The following is a 25,000-nucleotide window of genomic DNA, read 5'->3' as shown; positions in this document are numbered from 1 at the left end:
GAACGTGGACGTGGCCGGCCACGTCCGGTCCCAGTTGAGTCCGGGAGGCGCACCCCACATTCTTTCACATCCGCCTCCATACTATCTGTATCTAATCTGACTCCCTTTCTCTCTCCTTTTCCTCTCTCTGCAACAGGAGCGCAACAACAACAGCAGCAGCAGCCGCCATGGATCTCCTCTGCCCTCTCCTCTCGCCTGCGCTCCTGCCCAGCCTGCTCCTGCTGCTCCTGTTCTCCGCCCTGCCCTCGCCCTCCCGCGCCAACGCCACGCCCTCCTCCTCCCCGGCCCCGGCCCCCATGCTGTGCCCCAAGCGCTGCACCTGCCAGAACCTGCTGCCCTCCTACACGGTGCTGTGCGCCAAGACGGGCCTGCTGTTCGTGCCGCCCAACATCGACCGGCAGACCGCCGAGCTGCGCCTCATGGACAACTTCATCACCACGCTGAGGCACCGCGACTTCGCCAACATGTCCAGCCTGGTGAGGACTAGATAGATAGATACCTTTATTATCCCTAGTAGTTGTACTGAGTCTGACCCAACCCCTATGGAACCTTTCCAGGGAGGGTTCATGTGGTGTTTTTGCTGTGTCACTTTTTTTTCTTTTCTTTTTTGTGGCACTGACCACTGGACACTTGTTGTTTGGCTCTGCACTATTGGGTTGTGTTGGTAGTATTGAGTATTTTGCTTGTGTTTGACATGGCGGTGAGATACTTGTGTAGCATTGACTAAAATTTACTGTTTGGACACTTTTTGTTCGGCACTGCATAGTTGTGCTTTAACTTTTGCTATTTATGTTGTGATGTGACACATATGAACGTTAACTGCTTTTCGACACTTTATATATTCCGCTTTTTATATCTTTTTTTCTGTAATACTTCTCTGTAACCTTAAACTGCTTTGCTGCCTCTGGGCGACTGATTTTGTCAGAGTCAGTACAACTATTGTTCCAGTTAAGATAGGTTTCAGTTGTCATTCCTCACCAGAGGCCAAGTCCACCGGTGTTGATTTTAGACACATTTTAGGCACTTTTTGATTTAGTTTTAGGTCTTTTGAATGAAACTTCGTTTAGTTTTTAGTCCTGTTTTTAGTTGTCTGAAATGTTCTGGTGTTAGTCTGGTTTTAGTCGACTAAATATAAGATTTGAGTTGACTACATTTAATCTACAGCTGGTTTTGTCAACTAACATGTGTTTTGGCGGGTTACATATCGGCACTCCGATCATATTGCCATTCCGACAACCTAAACCTAACCTTAACCCTAACCCTAACCACAGTAAAACGAACGCTGGTGAATGCTAACCTGGTTGAAATGCTAACCTGCTTACTCTGGTGAATTCTAACCTGGTGAAATGCTAACCTGCCGACGCTGGTGAATGCTAACCTGGTGTTCGGAATGGGGATGTGTCGGAATGGACACCCGTCACCGTTTTGGTTGGCCTTGATGGCGTCGTAATGCCTGGTTGGTTGCATGCTGAAAGTAGCCAATCTACAAGCTCACAAGGCGTTGTGAGCTTCTAGATCTGCTATTTGTCAATATATTTAGTCTTATAGCTTTAGTCATCGTAGAGTAGTTTTCATTTAGTGTTTATTCAGTTTTTGTCAGTGAAAAAAGGTAGTCGACAGACACTTAAAATCCAACGTCCACATGCAAGCCACAGCGTTATCAGACCACACCCTGTCCGCTATCACAGTGTTCCAGCGCCAAGACCATCCCAGATTCTGTCCACTTTGATCCAACCGCTGTAATGTTTCAAAGGTATACACAAGGCGCGATTACCCATAATGCCGTGCTCTAGCTTCTTTCAGTGTCAAGCACACAGTGCTGCATGCATGACAGTGCTGACTTAAGCAATCCTTACTCAGCAGCCAAAATGTGTAGCGCTGAAAAGCACACACCATGACTTTTTTTATTTGCTAGATACGTTTGCAATACATATCCACAGACAGATATACTGACAAGCCTATACTACTATTCATGGGTTTCAAATGTAGTCCTACATGGCCGTGTTGAGGACCAACACAGGTGTTTCAAATGTATTTGTATTTATTTATTTATTTTCATACTGAATGGGTTTCCGGATTGGCATGAACTTGGAACGGTAGAGGAGTCGTCCACGCTGACAGTAACACCTACGAAACACACCCGCAATTAATGTTACTACTGTACCATCAGCTCTGTTTACCTGTCAACATGTCTGCTCTGAAAACGGCCTTTAGGGCTTAACAAGACAGAAGGTACAATACAAGTTCTGAAGTCCATGGAAACTTCAGAACTCCCCCCGCACACGCACACACACACACACACACGCACACGCACACACACACACACACACACGCACACACACACACAAACACACACATTTGTTAACAAAAGTTTGGCAGCGAATCAGTGTCCCTCTCATTGTGTTACCTGAAGTTTTTTTTTTATATATTAGGAACATGCTGACATACAGCACTGCTGTACAGTATAGCTGACCATGTGAAATACAATATATTGCTTACTGCAAATACTACTGCTATTTCCTGTAAGTGGAGGGGGGTCTAGCTTTGTGTGCATTAAATGTGCCACCAACACTGGCAAGGTTAAAGGTTCAGTTCCCATGTGTGGATCACTGAGTAAAAGCAGACATATTGGAAAAGAAATTCACAGGTGTTCGCAATGATGCTAATGAAGGCTCAGTTCCATTCTGGTTAAACAGAGTCAGGTTCCAGGGACCCTCATGGTTCCTCGAGGGGGTTCCAAATGACCTTATGAGTGTGCTACTCTGGGAGTGTACAAATGGACCAGAGTCTGAGAGAGTACACATGGAACCATTTGTTGTCTGAGAGTGTACACATGGAACCATTTGTTGTCTGAGAGTGTACAAATGGACCAGAGTCTGAGAGAGTACACATGGAACCATTTGTAGTCTGAGAGTGTACAAATGGACCAGAGTCTGAGAGAGTACACATGGAACCATTTGTAGTCTGAGAGTGTGCAAATGGAAGCAAATACCAATTTCATCCAATCAGCAGTGGTGGAAAAAGTACTCACATTCTTTACTTACCGTAAGTAAAAGTACCAATACTGCAATGTAGAAGTACTTTGTTTCAAGTAAAAGTCCGGAATTCAAAATGTACTTGAGTAAAAGTACAAAATGTTTGAAAATAGCAGATCTGCGACGCGTTGTGATCTTGTAGATCGGCTATTTTCAAATAGCCACGGTATAAAATTGGGCTAAAGTGGTTTATGTATGTTTTAACATATTATAATTTATATCAGCAAAGTAACTAGTAACTATAGTTTTCAAATAAATGTAGTGGAGTAAAAGTACAACATTTGGATCCCAGATCCAAGTAGAAGTAAGTGGAGTAGAAGTAAAGATTATTGGAATTTGGAAATACTCAAGTAAAGTACAAATACCTCAAAACTGTACATAAGTACATTACTTAAAGGAGGACTTCACCTCTTTCAACTTATCTTCATATAATTGGTCCTCACTAAAAAATAGCTTTTTTATTTTTTTTTATTTATTTTTTTTTCCTCAGAGGAGGGCTGTGGGCAGGTCAGAAACCCATCGTCTTGTGACATCATCGATTGGGAATCCAAGCTAATAGAAACTGCAGGCTATTCCTGAAAAGTTGCAATGTTAAAGTGGAAGCCATTGTTCTCGCGATAATAAAAATCTAAATATCTTTTTCAAAAATATAGATATTTTTTTCTTTTTTTGGAAAATGATGATGTCACAAGACGATGGATTCTGAACTTCCCACAGCTCTCCTAGGAGACTTGGACCAAGTAGATTTTTTTTTTTTGCTATTTTATTATGAACATTAGTGAGGACCTATTATATGAAGATAGGTTGAAAAGTGGTGAAGTCCTCCTTTAAGTAAAAGTACTTAGTTACTTTACACCACTGCCAATCAGGAGAGAGAACTCCCATACAGGATAGACTAGGATAAACAGGTGAAATTGGAAGTGATGAAACAAACTAAGCGAGCAGACAAAATTAACAAATTAAGCACAGGAAATGATCTGGTAAATGAGCGCTCCTCTCTCCTAATTGGATGAAATTGGTGACCCACATGAATATGTATTTGAGACGGGGAGACTCCTGTTACTGAACGCACTCTCTATAGCATACTATCACAATTTAGTGCTTAAAATATACAAAAATAAAAGATAAAATGAAAAGGTTTTGTGCTTACGCTACCTATAAGCAGAACACGGATTCAGAGAGTTGTGGGTGACCTTTCTATGCAGGATGAGCACAAGACAAAACAAAGAGGCCCTCCAGGGACATGCCAAAACAAATAAACAGCTCATTTTGTATTCAATTGTCTCTTCACCTTTGGTCCACCGAAAGCTATTGAGACAACAATTCAGCTTAGACAGATTGTTAGTTGACTACATTAACACATTTAGACATGTATTATACTAGAAACTCTCCCGTTTGAGTTCATCGAGAGCTGACCCAGTTTGACAAAGTTCGGAATAAGGCAGCATGATGAAACAGCGATGTTGTTTCAAGTTAAAGGAGTTTCAAGTTAAAAGACACCATGACACAGGCTAGTGTCATTATACTTAATTCTGCAGTTTCTGTGCGTTTCCTGTAAAAAAAAACACTCAACCTGTAGAGTGGGCAACTGGCAAATTGTATAGAAATCTGGATGCATGGGGCATACAGTACAATCTGTATTCAATGGTTTAATTACACCCCAAATTGGTATAGGCCCCAGAGTGCAGGCTGAGTCATAACTTCTACACTCAACTCCTACAGTCCACTCTCCCCAGTTCACATATGATGATTATTTTGGGGGCCCACGGCCTGAAAAAGTTGGAAACCACTGGCATACTGTATGTAAGCCTTGCTATCTCCTGTTTCTGTAGCGTGAGGCAGCTTGATGTACAAGTAACCCTGTAATAAGGGGATTTTATGAGATTTTTGACAAATCTCTCTGGACATGGCGCTAGTACGTCGCAGGGACTTACCCCCAATCCAACCCTTGGTGCTGAGTGCCAAGCATGGAGGCACTGGGTCCCTTTTTTCTTTGGTATGACCCGGCCAGGGACCGAACCCTTACCCAGACCTCCCAGTCTCAGACCGGACACTCTAACCACAAGGCCACCGAGCTGGTATACTGTACTGTATAGCACAAGTTAAAGTACAAGACAGGATAAACATTGATTTTGATGTCACTCACGGGGTCCTTGTTTCTCCTCCCAGATCCACCTGACCCTGAGCAGGAACACCATCAGTCAGATCCGGCCGTACGCCTTCGCCGACCTCCAGGACCTCCACGCGCTCCACCTGGACGCCAACCGCCTCACCACCCTGGACGACTCGCACTTCCAGGGCCTGGTCAACCTGCGCCACCTCATACTGGCCAACAACCAGCTGCACAGCATCTCAGACAGAGCCTTCGAGGTACTATTACTTTCAAATCAAATCAAACTTTATTTATATAGCACATTTACAACAATAGACATTGCCCAAAGTGCTGTACATGCATGGAAGGCATCAATAAAAACAGGCCTGTACAAAAATCACAGGACAGCATAAAAACATTATAAAACATAGCAAAAGATATTTAAGCAACATTAAAAGCTAGAGAAAATAGATGTGTCTTAAGAAGAGATTTACAAACATTAATAGACTGGGCCCATCGAATTGCCAGAGGAAGGCAATTCCAGAGAACGGGGGCAGCAGCATAGAAGGCACGGTCAGCCCCTGAACCTAAGGTTCGTTGTGGGAACCACCAGGAGTGACTGGTCAGCAGACCTCAGAGCTCTGCTTGGCGAGTAGGGTTCGACAAGATCGGTGATATAGGGAGGGGCCAGCCCATGTAAGGATGTAAAAACAAATAAAAATGTCTTTAAAATTAATTCTAAAATAGACTGGGATCCAGTAGAGAGCAGCTAAAACCGGCATGATGTGTTCTTTATTACTACTAAAAAAGTCCCGGGGACTTGTTACTTGCGCCAGCAGAGCGCACAAGTACTGCGACCGGCTGGGTATGTATGTAGGTGTTCTTCTTTGTTTAAGCCCATAGACCAATCAGGGACCAGCATTTGCGGCAACGTCATCATTAACAGCCAACGAGGGACCAGCATTCCTGGTGATGCCAGTGGTGAGCGCAACCTCTTCTGGAAATGTATGTATGTATGTAGGTGTCTCTCTTTTTTGAAGACCATAGCCCTGAAATGGCTGGGATTCTGGAAATGTATGTACGTATGTATGTAGGTGTCTCCTTTTAAGACCGTAGCTCTGAAATGGCTGGGATTCTGGGAATGTATGTATGTCGGTGTCTCATCTTTAACAGCCAATGATTGATTGATTGATTGAAGACTTTATTAGAAGTTTGCATAGAAAAAGGTACAGTTTCGTGACGGTACAGTTCACTGGTACACGGTCAACTAAAAGGAGATCCTAGAAAGCACAGGAAACCATCATAGTATCTCATATAACATTGAATGACAGAAGGATAGAACACAGTACTATGCAGTAGATATAGTCAGAACAAAATAAAATAACAGTGCGAAACATATATACAGTACAGTAGATAATTACAAAGAAGGGTCAGTGGGAGGGTAAAGCAGTGGACTAGGCTTGTTTTTACCAGTTACGAACGGCTGCTGCCTGTAAGTGGTTTTTCAGGGCGACTTTAAAGGATGTTGGGGATCTACACTCCTTTAAGGCCTTCGGTAAGGCGTTCCACATTTTGGTGGTATGAGGGACCAGCATTCCTGGTGATGCCACTGGTGATGTCAGCAGAGTTTGGTATATAAGAGCGTTCTTGGCAATATCTTTATTAACATCCAACGAGGCCAGCAGCGCACACCTCGTGGTGCGCTCTGATTGCGCACAAGTAGGCCACGTGGGCCTGCTTGTAGGTGAGGCACAAGTTGGCACCTCGACAGATTGCAGTTCTAGTATCATTATTATGTCCCTTTAGTTGGAGGCCACTGGACTCAAACCCACAGTAGCAGTAGTGGGGCCAGATTTATTAGCAGCCCATGTTGATTGCATCGTTTGACAATTACAGTAAAAGGTTAATAATGGTTATCTGCCGTTAGCTTTAGAAATGTCTGTACTGTAAAGTCAGCACCAAAATTCAGTGGATACAGCGTAATTTAACCTAGAAATGTGTGCAAATAAAAACACCTGCACAAATCAGAGCTGTTCTACATGCATGGCATCAGTTTGTGACATCAGTTCCAGAGCTTCGTCAACCTATATAAGCGCTCAAGTCTAGAGAGATGACGAGAGAAATATTGAGAGATATTTAATGAACATTGTCCTGTATGTTATGTAGCAGCCTGCATGTCCAAGACAAATTTCCCTTGGGACAAAATAGATTAATCTTGAATCTTGAAGGCAGAGTCACTGATACAGACAGAGAGACACGGAGAGAGAGAACAAATAGACGTGGACAGAGTCAGACACAAAGGAAGGCAAAGTGAGAGATACAGAGAGAGAGAGATGCTGTGCTGGTCGGTGCCTCTGCACGGAGGACCACAGACAAGAAACTTCCATGGTTGTGCAGCTGGGCCAGTGGAGGACAAGGTGTATTCATTTGGAGGGTTCTATAACAGGCTGAACAGCAAGGACCCAATTGATGTGCACGTCTTCAACACAGTGACTTTGTGCTGGATGACGTTGCCCCATGCAGTGACTAGAAGATGTTCCCTTGATGTTCCCGCCATGTGCTACGGACACACAGCCGTACTGATTGAAAATATCATCTATATCTGGGGAGGGATAGTGAATTGTGAGATAAAATTGGATGGCAACTTCTTTACCATTAAGGGGAACAGGGACAATGTTCTTTATGCGTTTGATGTCGACGCCCACAGATGGTTCAAGCCAAAGGTTTCTGGAACTGTTCCAGAGGCGAGGGGTTGCCACTCAGCCTGTGTCTTGGAAAAGGTCATGTTTATCCATGGAGGAAAGAACCAGCTGAGTCAATTCACTAATGACATCTACAAGTTGGACACCACCACAATGATCTGGTCTGTAATTAAGACCAAAGGCACTCCAGCACCCGTTTCAGAAGACCACTCTGCCACATTCATTGAGACAAAGATGTTTGTATTCGGGGGCGTAGGGCACCAGGCCTACAACATCAGAGTGTTTGACCAACTGTTGGCTGAGCACGCCTTCCGCATATCTTCTTCCAGAACGTCGTTGGCATCATGCAGCCTTTGCCTACAATGGAGAGTTGTACATATTTGGCGGCGTCGACATTAACCTGAGACAGGAATTGAATGATCTGTGGAAATTTAATTCAAAGACCTTCTCCTGGAGGAAGGTTGATTCCAAGGGGAGCGTCCTGGGTTTTTGGGGTAAAATGTACAGTTGCGTGGTGGGAGATCGTATCATCCTCTTTGGATTACAATCCATGTTACAGACCTTACACTTAAGACCTAGTCTGAAGACGTTATGCAAGCTAGCAGTTATTCAGTACGGTCTGGAGCAGTCAGGACTCCCACACAACATCAGGTGGGAACTGGCAGCAATGACAGGAAAAAGGTAAAACGAAAACGTCAAAGAAAGACAAAAATTTGATTTAACAAAAAAGGGGCAAAAAAAAAAAATCCAGTGGATGTTGATGATCGTAGAGAAGATGACGCTGAGGGTCCTGTACTAGTTTTAAGATGCCTGGAGCTTGGGAATCTGACTAAACATCAGGAACTGGCAGCCATGAAAAAAGCTAATGAGAAAGATGAGAAAGATTAGAACAGTGATTCTCAAAAGGGGCTGTGAGGATATTGCAAGCGGGCCCCAAAAATAATTGTCAACCCACCACAATTCTGATAATATAACATTAAATCTTTTACTATATGCCGAGCATGTTCGTCATTTGAAGCGCTGTCGAGTGTTTGTCAAATCCTGATTTAGGCATGGAAGCAGAGGGGCGCGTGTCCACGGTCTGTCAGTGATCCAAACACCCCCGAAGGAGAATGCAGCCAGACGTCATGTGATCTGAACTAAATCAAGATGGTTTACTTTGGTTTACAAAAAATAAATTAAATCACATTTTCTCTGCTTTGAGCTGATTTGTGTTGAAAACAAGCCAACTGGATTATGGCCGAGTAACACCTGATTCTATTTGGTGACACAAATAAAGTAAAGTGAGGGCGCAAGCACTGCGTTCTGTGTATCTGTGCGTCTTCTGCCTAGTCCAGGGGTCTTCAATCTTTTCAGGCCAAGGACCCCTAAGCTGAGAGGGAGATAAAGCAGGGACCCCCTCTACATATTATACTAGGGTGACCATACGTCCTCTTTTGCCCGGACATGTCCTCTTTTAGGGGGCTGTCCGGCCTGTCCGGGGGGGTTTTATAGATTCCTTCAAATGTCCGGGGTTTCGCGCATATCAGCGTTAAATCATGGGCATTTACAATGCACGTTCAGTGGTTCGTTTGTAAACACAGCGTGAAAGACGGATTTCCACCCCTTAACCCCGGAACGTGTATTATTCATACTACTCTGCTGTCTCCGCTGCGATCCCTCCCTCCCTCCCTCGTTCAGATGCGTCGCTGTTCAGACCAGACTCAGAGCAGAGCTCGGCAGCTTGCGCTGCGCAGAGCCGATTCAGCCGAACGATAGCACTGCAAACGCAATTAATGCTGGTTTACACTGATGAAATGCACGACAAGTGCCAGTGTTTTCGTCTTGGTGACCAAATGAGAAGCAGAGCGTTCACTCTGCAGTCTGCATTAAAAGCTGGCACTTCTGTGTCCATTCCATCACAACTAAAGGTATTTAGACACTGCAAAGTACTAGACAGTCTGTGCGAGGTGAGAGCTCTTCTGCTAACTAAATTGACAGAATATGTTTTTGTTGTAGGCTACAACCTTGTAAAGCTGAAGATACGGTGGTTTGAAGAAACCACCGTATATTTTATTTAGTTTCTTTGTAATACAAAGCTGAACGTTCATACAGGAGTCAAGAGCACTTTAAATCAGTGGATCTGTAAAGGGTCAATTTGGAACCCCCTCAAAAATAAATACATAACTAATAATATTAGTGGTATAGGGCAGTGGTTCTCAACCTGTGGGTCGGGACCCAGGGGGGGTCTCCAAATTATTTTGAGGGGTCCCCAGATGATTAACTTGATGTGCAACATTGTTTTCTCACTCAACAGTATGAGTACCTCTAAAATGGCAAATTAAACAAATATTAGAGGCAGAAATTGTGAAAATAGCCGATCTACCAAGCATGTAGATCTGCTATTTTCTCAATAGAATAGAATTATACAAAATGTAATGCCTCAACTGTAGTGTTTGTGCTCGTAAGGGTGGAGGGGTCTCTTGTTTAAATATGATTATTTTGGGCTAATATATATGTGTGCGTGCGTGCGTGCGTGCGTGCGTGCGTGCGTGCGAACGTGCGTGCGTGCGTGCGTGTGGTATGCCGGGTAGAGTGTCCTCTTTTTGGGGATTCAGAATATGGTCACCCTATATTATACAAAATGGTGTTGCAGATTTTCATCGACTTGTTTGACAGTGCTGTCATCAGTATATGTTGGATTCATGTTAATGTGTCTTTTCAGACATTTAACGACTTAAATCATCAATACTTAGTAAATTTGAACTTTCACTCGGTACTTGGTCTAATCTTTTTTTTTTACCTCTACACCAAACCTATTTGCCAAAAATAGCCAATCTACATAGCATAAAAACAGAATTACAAAAATAATGATACATGTCATCATCAAATCAAAACGCTATGAGTTATATTTTTGTCCATGTCGTATCCCTTATTGCTAAACTTCTTTGCCTTTTTTGACGATTTTGAAAAATATTTTAAAATAGTTTAACTAGCCGATCTATGTCGACACGATGTGAGCTTGTTTTTCAAAACAGTAAATTGTAGTAAAAAAAAGTCGATTTATGTACAGAGGAGAAAAAATGGAAAATGGTCGCCTGATAGGTGTTTGTTTTTTCAGGCCAATATGGAAATAATTCAGTGATTTACATCTTTTAATGGATGAGTAGTAGAATGAGAATTGTTCCATACAGGCCAACAAAACAGCTTCACATATTTCAGGGGGATATTACAATAGCTTGTCCTTCTGTGCTTATATTCAGACTTAAAGGACCTACACCATGAAATTTCACTTTTTCTATTTTAAAACCTTTTTTTGGGGTCCCACTGGCACCTTCTATCCTCACAAAGTCCTATTTCTGACCATTGTGTCTTTCTCTGTTTTTGGGAAGGCAGAGTTGAAAAGCTTTCCACGGGTTCTCAGAACAGTGCTGTTCTGAGAGTTGACGCATGTGACGTCACACGCGTTCCCCCCCCCCCCCCCCCCCCCCCCCCCCGAGCTACTGTTGTAAACCCAGCCCCTTATTTGTTTCTAATTTGCTTAGCCTCCACCTCCATCTGCAGCTGGCTTACTGTTCTGGGGCTGCTCACTCAGTGCTCTCACTCTGCCTCCCTGTATAGTCATTTCCTTCTTTTATCTATCTATCAACATTTTTGCTATCAACTTGTCCAGGGAGAAGTCTTAACGTTCCTGGATTGCACTATATATGTGACGTTATAGACTGCGAGGACCCAAGCTTCGTCCCTTCTATCAAGGAAACAAAATACTATTTTTAATGGCGATGGTCCTGTCTGTGGCTGTGAAGAAAAGCCCAGATCAATCTTGGCTTTGCCTTTGCCACAAACCACAAACCAGCCCCGGCCCGCGCCGTTCCCCCGTTGCCCAGCCCAGGTCTCTCTCCCCGGGCAGGGAGCAGACGGTGTCCCCGCCGCCCATGGAGCTTCCCTCCTCCCCGGCCGCTCCGAGACGCAGCGCCGCTAAGCGGCCGCCGCTGGCCTCCTCCTCCTCCTGCTGCTCCCCGGCCCGCAGGGGGTCCATGCCGGTCGGACCCCCTTCCCTCCTCCTCCGTGTCCGTGATAGACCGCCTCTCCTATCGCTGTCCCACCCCCGGTTTTCCCCTCCCTGTCGCCGGCTTGAGAGAGCTTCACAGCCCGCCTCTTCTGTCAATGTTCGCGGCTAGAGTGAGTAAAACACCCCGGTCCATATCCCCGGCTATATAACAGCCTATAAACCAGGCTATATTCTTTTCTTCACTGCATACTACGTATCTCTCACGGTAGAACAATGTTTTTGGCGATAATGAACCATCTGCGCTGCAGATGAAAACGCTCCAACCAGGAAGAGGAGCGGGTCGAGCGACCAGACAGAGCGTAGTTGCCCGACGTTAGGTGCACCGTCTCGGGCTGCGCTCGCGGGCCACTCGCGGGGCGCCCCGCGATCCCTGGAGCTCGCGTGGCGACCGAGCCGGGCTCGCGTGGCGAGCGAGCGGCCCGCGAGCGCAGCCCGAGACGGTGCACCTAACGTCGGGCAACTACGCTCGGTCTGGTCGCTCGACCGGCTCCTCTTCCTCCTGGTTGGAGCGTTTTCATCTGCACCGCAGATGGTACATTATCGCCATAATAAATAAATAAATGGGCTGTTAAATTTCATACATTTTTATACATTATACATAAATACAATGCGGGTGGGGTTGATTGTCTAATGTAGATTAACGTTCTCTAATGTCTGGTCTAGCAACGGTCGCCCTGTGTCATTTGACAGTAGGCTTATATCATACAACATAGGCCTACAGTAGGCTGTCATTCAATGTTATATGAGATACTTCAATGGTTTCCAGTGGAAATAAGCTTAGTCTTTTCATGGATCTCCTTTTAGTAGACCTTGTACCAGTGAACTGTACCGTCATGAAACTGTACCTTTTCCTATGCAAACTTCTAATAAAGTCTTCAATCAATCAATAATCAGAGCTGCAACATTATCCTATTTTTAATTGGCCCAATATATTTGTTGTCAACGTTGGAGAGGAGAGGAAAAAACCCCACTAGATGCGCCACTGAGCAAACAAAGGCAGTTTTGGTATTGCAGCTTGAAGGCCTAATAATAGCACAGCTAGTAGAAAGAAAAGGAATGGTCAGAGTGTGTGTTTGAGGGTTAAGACCTGTCTAAGACTCAATTTTGAGCATATATTTATACAAAAAATATAGTTTTTAAAAGCATGGTGTAGGCCCTTTAATAAAATACTGTATTCTTTTTTTTTTTTTTAGAACCGAGTTGAGAAATGCTCCACACTCCACACGGTATCAAACCACTCTCCTCTGTTTCTATGTCTCTTTATCCCTCTCTCTCTCTCTCTCTGTCAATATACCCCATAAATATAAAGTATCCTCAACCAAATTCTCAGATCTATAGTAGTGTTGCTTACTTGCTTCCGAGCCTATAGGGTTTTCACTTGTATGTGCCTAACCAGTGCATCTACGTGACAATAAAGCCAATCTGAATCAGATCTTCTGGCTTTGAGACAGCTTACAGCACATTTACCTTTACCTGTGACTCTGTCACTCAGAAGTCAGAACCTGAAGTTTTTTGACATACGGTGTCAATCAGGGCTGTTCAAGCTCCTTCAATCCATGAGAACTTTGAATGTGCCTTTTTTCATGCATAAATATATAGAGAGAATATTCAGGTATTGTTTTGTGTGTGTGTGTGTGTGTGTGTGTGTGTGTGTGTGTGTGTGTGTGTGTGTGTGTGTGTGTGTGTGTGTGTGTGTGTGTGTGTGTGTGTGTGTGTGTGTGTGTGTGTGTGTCTGTGTGATAAAACAGAACCACATCTGTCCATGAAAACGTAAAGTGAAAGTGAAACTCTACAAGGAGTGCACAAGGAGAATAGCAAACACACACACACGCACGCACGCACGCACGCACGCACGCACGCACGCACGCACGCACGCACACACGCACACACACACACACACACACACACACACACACACACACACACACACTAGGATTAAAGAATCAGTGAGCAGCAGCGGTATCAAAACAGACACGTTGGGTCTAGCTCTCATGTGCTTGAAGGCGCTGTGTGCAAGGTTCTCACTGACAGGTTATAAACACGTATCCGTTGCCAATGTCCTTGGCATGGTGTAACACCTGAGGCTGCCTCTGACCGCAGACGGGCAGTCACGGGGGGATTATGGGGGGAATACTGGACAGGTAGGACAAGACGTTAATAATGTTATTTCACCTTGTGAGGACGTCTGGCATTAGAGGAGGAAGGGTCTCTGTCTTGCCTGGCATACAGTGATCCCTCTCTGAGGAGCCAGGCCTTCCAGGGGTCAACAATATGTCCATACACGTACACAAACGTGTCCGTGACTTGGCCTCATCCGTTGGCACATTTTGGATGTTCTGTTTTATTATGAGCGTTTTTGTAATACGTTTCACCTTGTGTTACACTGACTATAGGCCTTTATGAAATAGAAAAGAGTTTATGAAATAGAAAACAAAAACTTTTCCTGACAATCCATGAAAAGGTGATTTAACCAAAGAATGTAGAAAAAACAACAAAAAACACAGTCCTAGGTAACCAACAGCAGCCAGTGCTTGATGTATTCTGTGAGCATTTGATCAGTTTGTACGGAATTCCGCTTGAAGATCTTGTTTTGGTTCTTGGGTGCATATGTCTATAGAGCAACGGGCAGGATTACGTTGTCAGATAGTTGGAGCCACAGTTTAACAGAAAAGTCAATATCTGAAAATGCTTTTTTTTTTGTTGGTAATTGTGTGTACAGCTCTGGAGGCGTCTTCTTTCGGTGCATTTATTGAGAAAGAGGACTACCGTTGGCAGTGATTTATGGTGTAAACAGACGGAAACGAGGATATGTTTTTCTTGTTTCTTGACTTTTCAGAATATCATGATTTTAGTTTTCCATGCTGAAAGCCTGTTCATGGCAATACTCCCAAACCATTATAAGTAGCTTTATAATCTTCGACAGGACCAACCCATCACTGTCACTGTGGTATAGTGTAGTTTTGTCAGAGTTGCTGGTTCATTAATGCATGTTTAACATCAGTTTTGTACATTTTGAGTAGACAGATCTGACTAATGAGCATTAGTCAGGATTAATTATATGAAGATTAAAATGGGTAAATATCTTTTGGTTATTCTACTGTTTAGGCTGACGATAGCTTCTTGATTTATCTACGATCCTAGATTACTATTGCTATGCATTTGTTGTATTTGTGCTGTGCTTATTGTAAATCGCTCTGGATGAACACATTGGATGCCCACAACGCGCCAACACGTCAAACCCTTTGATGTCTCCCAGTGCCCACGGCGCGTTTGACGAATTAGACAGTAAGCTACGTTAAACTGTAGGTTACTGTACGAGGCACCCGCGGCTGAAGGGAAACACTCCAATTCGCGAAATGCAACGGGAGATCACGTGACCAGGAAGTCGCGTTTCCTTATAGAGAGCCTGTGTTATGAGATTCACAAAAGTGCATTTATCTCCTAATCTAACTTTTAAATCATGTTCACGTTTAAAACGAGCCCTTCTCTACTGGCCGTTACAAAAGCACTGATGGCCGCCGTTGTTATTTTTCTGAAAGAAAATACTATCGCAAAACAAGCCCAAGACATACTCGGATTACATCTACTCAGATTACTTCTATTCCAACCCTCCAAAATAAGGTAAATCAATAAAAAAATGGGCTCTGGGCTCATGGGCACTCGGTGTGTTTTAAGAGTGTCTGCTAAATGACTAAATTGTTACTGTAATTGCAAAGTGCAGCTCTTTGAGTTGGAACAGAAAACCTCCCCCAAATCATTGCCAACCGATATCCCTCTGTTTTTTTAACCAATTTATTTACCCGGGTAGGCATGCAGAGCACCAGTCTTTTTCAGAAACCGAGATTAAATCTCATTATTATATTACTGCATGTATTTCAACTCAAACGACTTTCATCGTTCTCTTGTTCTGTCTCCTCTCGCCCCTGTGTCGCTCTTCTCACAGTTCAGCTGCGGGTGTCTCTTTATTAACGTAGCTCTCGCCTAAAATAAAGTATTTTATCTCCTCCTCATTATATTCAACTGGTCTTTATTCGCTCATTACCAGTGCACTGCTCTTAAGTGTTGCACACTATTGCACAACAGGGGACCGAGATTTTTCTTACGTTACCGAGGCACATCTCTGTATCCCTCCCTACAATTTATTTTCGGCCGTGGTGTTCTTAAAGAAGTCTAAGCTCACTATGTGGGTTCTATTTGTAACCACCTAAAGCAGTGGTTCTAAACCTTTTCAGGCTGTGACCCCCCCAAAATAAGAACATTTTAAATGGGGGACCCAGGGTGTAGGAGTTGTGGCCTTACATGTTCAGTTCCATAGATAAATATTGTGAAAATAGATGTTCTACAAGCTTACAATGCCTCTTTCTTATCTTAATGTATAGTTTGTTGATTACTTTTGATACAGTAATAGTATTTTTATTTTATTTCCTTCTTTTTCTTCCTTTTTTTAGGTATTAAAAAGGTCTTAAAAGTCCTTAAATTGTATCACTTCACTGTAATCTGGGGACTAAATGAAATTAAAAAAAGAAAAAAAAAATCATGAGAGGACTCCCCTGGGGAGAACCACTGACCTAACCTAAGCATAACCCCAATATACTTCATGGTACGTGAAATAGTGGAAATAGGTTCGCTGATTGATAAGCTCACTTAATGGACCCACAAGCTCACAACCGGCCGACCCGGGGCTAAAAATGATTGACAGACAGGTCTAAGCAATCCAAAACGAGAGGCACCCTGATTGGTTAGTAATTTCAGGCTTGAATTCTTCTCACAGATAAAAAATAAATAGTTTTGGATGCAGAATGCGGCTCCTGGAAGTGTCACAGAGATTAGATTTCTTTAGAGAGCATTTTTAGCCGTCTGAACGAAATACATTTTAAAAATAAAAAATAAGCCAAAAATCTGCTTTATCTCAGCAGAAAACTAAACACAGTGTATCAACTTCAGTGTATTAAGTACTAGGTGTTTGAATGCCGTTCATATTGTGAGCATTGTAAGGAGGCAATTATATAAGATAAGGGCTGTATCTGTAGCATGGAGAACACTGTCACTGTCTCTCTTCCTCTTACTTTCTACTGTCACTGCTTTCATCAATTTATAATGATTACAACAAAGACCTGTGTGTCTCGCTGTGGCACCCAGACTCTATCTACGTGTGTAGCTCTCTCTCTCTCTCTCTCTCTCTCTCTCTCTCTCTCTCTCTCTCTCTCTCTCTCTCTCCCCCCTTGTCTTAGCTCCTCAAGTCATCCTCTGTCTGTTCCATCCCACTAAATTTTAAATGAGGTTTGATTCATTGTGCTCTATCAGTCTGAAAGAATATGTCGACAGAATATGGACTCAAGTCTGTCTGTCTGTCTGTCTGTCTGTCTGTCTGTCTGTCTGTCTGTCTGTCTGTCTGTCTGTCTGTCTGTCTGTCTGTCTGTCTCTGCATTTGCGATATGGGCACAATCAATAGAATTCAGCTCATTTCAACGCTGCAGTGCCTCCAAAGCAGGATGAAAGTTGATCTCCCTCTCTCTCACTCCTTCTGTCTTGTTTTTCGATCCAAAACAAAGAATCGTGATGCAGGTCCATTGAATCCAGTGTGCAGGAGTACTAGCTGTGCATGTAGATAAGAGACAAGACACAACATTTGATCTCTCTCTCTCTCTCTCTCTCTCTCTCTCTCTCTCTCTCCCTCTCTCTCTCTCTCTCTCTCTCTCTCTCTCTGCCTTTCAACTCAAACTTACAATGTCGCCACGAACGACATGGACAATAAACCATCTCTCTCTCTCCCCTGTGTCTCTGTCTCTCCGCAGGACTTCCTGGAGACTCTGGAGGACTTGGACCTGAGCTACAACAACCTGGTGGACATTCCCTGGGACACCATAGCTGCGCTGACCAGCGTCAACCAGCTCAGTCTGGACCACAACCTCATAGAGAGTGTCCCCGAGGGCATCTTCTCCAACCTCCACAAGCTGGCCAGGTCAGTCCCCGTGTCTGGGACGTGCAGAGAATGTTAGAGAGGCAGGGGCTGACATTTCTAAAAGGGCCTTTTGGTGAAATATCAAAAATAGCAGACCTCCAATCTCACAACGTGTCGCGCTGCTGCAATGGTTTGTGAGCTTGGAGGTCGGCTATTTTCGATGCTTGATTTCTACACAGAGAGGGCAATTATTTTAACATAATGCTGCTTTCAAATTCAGTAGAGTTTGGACAAGGCAATTCTCTTGAATGCTGCCTTCAGGTATGGCATGGAAAAAGGGCATTTGCATTTCTTTCACCATAGTAAAAACTGGATTCCTGGTCTGGAGAGGGCACTTTTTTACAGACGGATTAAAGGCAGGAGCTCAAGCCCCCGTTGATGTCTATGTGTGCACTGCCCCATGTAGTCCGATAGAGCGGAGTGAATCTGGTCCAGAGGGGCGGATTCAAATTCCCAGCTGAAAACCTCCATTGGATCCTATTGGTTCACCGATCCGCCCCTGGGAGTCACATACTGATGTCTTAGCACCTGGGAGTCACATACTGTCGTATCATACGTCCTTGTTTGGTGTGTGGTCAGACTGCAAGATCAGTGGTGGAAAAAGTTCTCACATTCTTTACTTAAGTAAAAGTATCAATACTGCAATGTAGAAGTACTCTGTTACAAGGAAAAGTCTGGAATTCAAAATGAACTTGAGTAAAAGTTCGAAAGTGTTGGCATCAAAATGTACAAAAGTAAAAGTAAAAGTACAAAATGTTTGAAAATAGCAGGTCTACAAGCTCACAGCGCGTCGCGATGTTGTGAGCTTGTAGATCGGCTATTTTCAAACAGCCAAGGTATAAAACATATGGCTAAAGTGGTTAATGTATGTTTTAAAATATTATAACTTATATCTGAAAAGTTTTTAGTAACTAAAGTTTTCAAATAAATGTAGCAGAGTAAAAGTACAATATTTAGATGTACTTTGTTACTTTACAACACTGTGCAAGATGTTGTTTGGAGTTTACTTTTTAGGCCTTTTCTGCCTTTATTGATAGTGTAGTGGAGATGGACAGGACACAGTGGGAGAGAGAGAGATGTTGAGAGACATGCAGACATAAAGATGGCCGCTAGGCCATCTGTCCGGGCCTGGAGGAGAGTTTATTGACAGATAGTTTATTGTTGAGTGGGGCTGGTTTTTACGCTGTAAAACCGTGAGAGTTCATTTAACTCTGAGTTACGAATAGATACATTTGCACTGAGGATTTTACTGTGGAAGGATGTTGGACTGTATACTAAAGCACAAGATCTGATTTAGTGCCAAAGGGATTGTACTGATATAAATAAAATAAAAAACATTCTCTGATACCATATACAGTAGTTTAGCAAAACACTGCAGACACTGATATTGAACGTTTAATAGGATGCTGCCATCGATTTCAGTTTCACCTGCGACTTTCAGCTCATAACTCAATTTTTATAGATTGAATAATTCAGTGCAACCCTAAAATGGATTATTATCATCCATCCCGCTTGTACAGTACAGTCAAAAGTTGAATTAACTTTGCGAATCTGTGTTTGTGTAGGTAAGTTAAGTATAGCTACCATTTTACAGCCAGCTGCACACGCTGAACACCAAACAACGCTAGTGTGATTTAGATAAATTTGGAAAAGAAAGTAATATGAGGCATCAACAAGGGCCAGGCAGCAGTGAACATATCGTCATTGTCGGGTGGAAACCTCGTATCTCCAAGTTTCAAATGTGTACGTTCTTTCGCAAAGTAAAGCCCTGCTTCATCATACAAGGCCATCGCACAAAGGTAGTGAAAACAGCAGATCTACAAGCACACAACGCCTCGGTTTAAATCATTTTTAAAATGATAAATGCAAAACGAACGAACCCGACAACGACGATATTGTAAATCGAGCTCCGTCTGTCTTTATTTGTGACACAGCATTTTGATGTCAGAAACTCGCAGCATACACCGCAACGTAAACTCCAGGCCGGTATTCGTTTAATTAAACACTTTCGCAGCGTTTGCAATAGTAACTATTTTCGGTTTGTGTTTTGAAAGCGTTTCCAACTCATTGTTCTCGCCTGTGCAGTCAAGTGAAGGGCAGGAACATAAATACATGCAGTCAGCTCGGAGCGCCGAGGTGTGATACGCCTCCGGAGACGAGAGGCTGATCACACACTTTGCATCCCAAGCAAAGATGCATTGTGAATTCACTGCCTTATACCCTGGGCCAAAGATGTGATTAAAACACAGCAAGCATCGCCTGTCCACAGTGGAGTGATTGATCCCCCCTCTCTGCTACAGCGCGCGTATTTTACCCCTACTGGCTTATAGCGTACAACTCTCTGAAAGAGCTTTTTGCATTATATACTGTATAGCCTATACCTCCCCTGCTGCTGTCTAGCCCCCCAGCTTTTCTATACTGTCTGTCTGACTCTCTGTCCGTCTCTGTGTCCGTCTCTCTCTGTATGTCTGTCATGTCTGTCTGTTTTTATAAGGGAAAAAGAGCATAGCCAGCATAACTCGAAAGAGTTACTGTGAGTTCACAACAACGATCAAAACCTCCACCGGCTGTCAGTCTGTCAGTGTGTCAGTCAGTCTGTCCGTCACACGTCACATCACACTTTTGCCCTACTCATATACAGTATCTCAGCCACCGTTGCCCCTATCCATGCCAAACTTTGCACACACACTCTTTGGCTGCCAATTAACCACAACCTCCAACCTCCAACATTTCTCACATGGCCCTCTTCTAGCGCCACCATGAAGTCGATTCTTGCAAAACACATTTTTGGACACTGCTCCAACAGATTTTACCCTAAAATCACACAAAGCAGTGCACAGTATCTCTAAAGTCATGTCATTAAATGAGACAGTGGATCTGTCTCATTTCCCATATTCCCTCCTGATTGGCTATAATGCCTTCTAAAGTTTGTGTACTGACGTTCGCTTATCTCCCGATCAGGGAGTCTTAATGGTACTGAGTGGGTCAGTGTTTTTTAGAGCTCAACTGTAGTGGTGGGATGGCACGCGTCAGTCCGACGTCTCATTACTCTGACTGCATGGCTATGCGTGGTTAGAGATAAAATAGGTACATTTTATGAACTGTTAAAATGGGCAAATTTTAACAGTCGGACGGACGCAACAGTGACGCTGGAAGGCATTTCTAGGCGCAAAGATTTTTTTTTAGTCGGTTTCGGGTGTTTTTTCCCCACACAGCGCTGTAACAATGAGCTGCAGACAGCTGGATAGTTGCTAGTTATTTAGCACGCAGCACACGCACACACACACGCACGCACGCACGCACGCACACACGCACGCACGCACGCACGCACGCACACACACACACACACACACACACACACACACACACACACACACAAAGACTATTGTTTGATTTCATCAACAGTGTGTTGGATAAAATAAATTGCACATGGATAAATAATTATCCAACAGACCTACCACTCTGTACGGCAGCAGGCGGCAGCAGCTATAAACAATAATTAATAGGCTAATAAAATGTGTGTCTTAGCCATTTGGAAAAAAGTTAATTCTCTCGCACCAGCTGAAATGTAAACACAACGGCAGTCTAGTGTGCAAGCAACCACAGTTGTTGTGCATCATGCAACTGCTGTATTAAAAAGATCTCCTCTCCACCATCAGCGCCACACTTCCAGCGTCCTTGGAAACACAACGTCAAAGTAATGCGAGTCAGAGTGTCAGACGTAGCCACACGTGTGGTTAGGGTTAGAGATAGGGTTAGTTTGTAATGGAGACGAACCCAACGTCAGAGTAATGCGTGTTGGAACAACCCATGGTGGGAATAGTTTACGCACCTCTTTCCCAGTTATCGTACATGTATGGATACTTTGAGCTTACTTTACACCAAATGTATCAGTGTAAGTACACAATGCACTGTAAGCAATCCCCTATTAGATTATGTACAAATTGGGAGGCTTGTAAGTACATTTAACTTTAGTAAATACGGTATGCAAACAGACTTCTGATGAGTAATGAAGGAAGCAGGCCATGCTCAAGAGCACTTGGACAGGACATGTGCCTCTAGCAGATATTGATGGAGTACGTAATAATATACAGATATACTGTAGGTACAGGGTGGATTTAGCCTGACACAGACACGTTCAAGGTTAAACCGCAACTGTGGCAGCTCTGTTAAGACCGTGCATTTAGTTATTCTGTACACATGATCCACCCCAGCATCAGCAGTTATTATATACAGAACTACCGTGGGGCACTTTTGAACATAAACTCAGCATCTCTCCAGGTTTCTTGAATGTTGAATGCGTCTCAGCTGCCTGACAGCACTGAAACACCTCATCTGAGCCAGCAACAGCCCTTGGCATCACTGGGTCAACACGCAATGTCCAAAACCTTTAGCATTATTTTGTCTCAGGAGGTAGAGCAGGTTGTCCAATGATCTGTGGGTCTGCAGTTCATGGAGAGAGTACTTAGAGTACTTAGAAAAGCACTATAACGTTTCCACTTGCGGGGTAGTCCGGTAGACTGTGTTTTCACTGTGACTGACGACGGAATGCAGCCGTCATTCACTATCCCTTGAGAACTAGGGGATGTTGTCCTTAAAAAACATCAAAACAAGTTCAAAAGGTAGATAAAGCAAAGAAAACATGGCAGAGGTGCACCATGCGGACCCCGTGACAGCGCCGCTGCTACCATGATGTGTTGTGCCAAAGGGCACCAAAAATGAGAGAGAAAACTAGAAGCAGTGCTCTTCCGAGCACAGGTCTCCACCGGGCCAGGCGTCCTGGTGGTGCTACTGTATAATAGGCCAATGTAAAAAGGGTGGCATATGTTCTTCACCTTAGACCTTTCATGGCAATCGGACACTGCATGCATGATTTGAGGCATTAGTGGCGTTTCCATAAAGTCACTTTTTGCGCATTAACGGCTTATTCGCAAAATGTTTTTATGGAAACACTTCAAAATGCGAATAAACTTTCATTATTCGCAAAAAAAGTTATCCGCTTGGAGGAGGAGGATTTTGAGCCTTTATCGAATAAACTAAATGCGCTTAAGTGAATGGAAACGGGTCAGACAATAAATGCGAATAGATTATGACGTTCTAGGTCCATTTCCCCTGCCGCTTTGTCCATGGTATAGCGTTAGCCCACAAAACAAATCTGTTGTTTGTTACACACGGAGTGACACGGACCATGTTTAAATTCCTCCCGTTTTCACCTCAAGCCATCGGTGGCGAGCGAACCCTTCCTCATCACACGGTGTTGCGTGCCTGAAGTGCCCACCCAATCTACAAGCTCACAGGCACAGCAGCTCCCATCCACGTCTCCGCGCCGCGTTAAGCTTGCAGATCGGCCACCTGACCTTCCAGCGGACGCTGAAACTTGCACTGTGCAGCGACGCGACCGCGGTTTTCCCGGTGAACCGGTAGCTTTATGTATTGAGAGGAACTCTTGCCAATTTCGTAAGAGACTCGTCGCCAATTGTAATATATTTAAAAGCTATTTGGGGCCATGATGATGACTGATAATCCCTTCTTCCGCTATAACAGGCCAATGTGAAAAGCGTAGCATTTGTTCCTTGACATAGTGGGAATATGTGTGGCAAATTTCACGGTAATCGCAAGATGCGTTGATGATTTGAGGCATTTTGTTCAAAAACGGAGCAATCCTGCAAACTTTGGAAGCTAATATTGGCCAATCAGGATGGAATATGAAATATCAGATGGATCAGACTTGATCCGTGAAAACATACTCTCCCCCATGCCTTCTGGTGGAGACAAAAAAGAAGAGCCAAGCCGATCATCATCATAATAACTAATATGTATTTGCTCTGCCAAAAAGTAATCACAGCATGCATGCAAGCGTGCGTGATGCCTGATCAATCATCAATGGTTGTGAATGGTTGCCTGCTCATTTCATGATCCATTTGATCTGGGGGCGGGGCCGCAGTGAGTCACTCAGACAGACAGACAGACACTCACCCACAGTGGAGATCCAATGGTCATAGACTGATATCTGATCTGATGCATTGCAAAAGTAAGAATCAAACGTTTTCCCACCTCATGTGAATTAACTTATCTCAGCTCTGAATGATTCATAATAGATCTCTTAGTTGGAAAACAACTATTGAATATCAACTTGGGAGGTGCTGTTATGGTGCTGTTCTCTTAGATATCTTGATGTGATCATGGTTGCTGTTACAGCGTGCAAAATTCTGAAAACCCCGCAAATCTCCCAACAGCCAGTTGTGGGTCGGGCACCCAACAGCCAGTTGTGGGTCGGGCACCAAAATGGGTTGCAGCAGCCCTGCCCCGTGAGGTGCACCCAAGCGGGGTGTCAGCTGAGTGAGTGCTTCTGTCGATTCAGCACACACATAATGACAGGAATCGGTTATTATGAGCCGTCATCATCAACATGGTGCAAGAAAGTGCGCCCTCCATCAGCAGCAGACGGGACCCATCGCTAAATTACGACGACTGTGCTCCGGCAGTGTTGTTGTGGCTGCGTGGAGAAGTCAAATCTTCATCCGAAAATAAATAAGTGCTTTTGTTCCCACATGAAACACTCCTTTCTCCCTGTTTGAAGGACTTTGAGCACATTAAGCTAGCTTTTTCCCCCCCCAAAAAAGAAAAAGCGAGTTGTCATTACTCGCTCTCCTTTTATAGTTTGTGCCATTATTGAGATTGAGATAGATGTAATGCCCAGGAGGGCTTCAATGAGCAGGAGGCCTGCAGGCTCTCTGCTTGCGTTCAATCACTCTGAGTTCCAAACTTCTGGCACACAGTAAAATAAAATCCTCCACGTTCATCTTTCCATTTGTGCACTCCTTCCCGGAGTTAAATTGGCGGCGCGTACGTTTGTGGGTTTCTCCTACGAGCCGCTTAATCCATTAAGACTGGGAACGCATCGGTGTCACGTTAGATTGACCACCACTTTAACCATTATTTTATGCTTTAACTATAAAAAAAAAATAGCAGATCTACAAGCTCACAGCGCGGCACCAGGTAAAAAAAATGAATATATTGACCCGATTCTATAAATGTCTTCTAAATCCTTCTTCTAAATCAGTGGTTCTCAAACTTTTTCATGTCGAGGACCCCCAAAATGATATGTATTTGGCCGCGGTTCCCCATCTCAAAATATGTTGTTCCCTAGGGAGTGAT

General features: G+C 43.8%; 1 protein-coding gene across 1 annotated transcript in view; it reads left to right on the top strand.

The window, feature by feature from the left end:
* Positions 1-296: 296 nt before the first annotated feature.
* Positions 297-25,000, top strand: part of LOC308289692 (leucine-rich repeat and fibronectin type III domain-containing protein 1-like protein) — a gene marked incomplete at both ends in the record, with an annotated part of 77,361 nt that continues 52,657 nt past the window's right edge. Inside the window, 3 exons of the mRNA XM_080731435.1 lie at positions 297-476; positions 5,205-5,405; positions 17,676-17,842. Coding sequence (XP_080587561.1) covers positions 297-476; positions 5,205-5,405; positions 17,676-17,842 — 548 coding nt within the window. The remainder of the gene's footprint in view (positions 477-5,204; positions 5,406-17,675; positions 17,843-25,000) is intronic.

This window comes from Nannobrachium achirus, assembly GCF_963921795.1.
Source record: "Nannobrachium achirus genome assembly, chromosome: 8".
Classification (NCBI taxonomy): domain Eukaryota; kingdom Metazoa; phylum Chordata; class Actinopteri; order Myctophiformes; family Myctophidae; genus Nannobrachium; species Nannobrachium achirus.
This window is presented reverse-complemented; position numbering and strand designations above follow the sequence as displayed.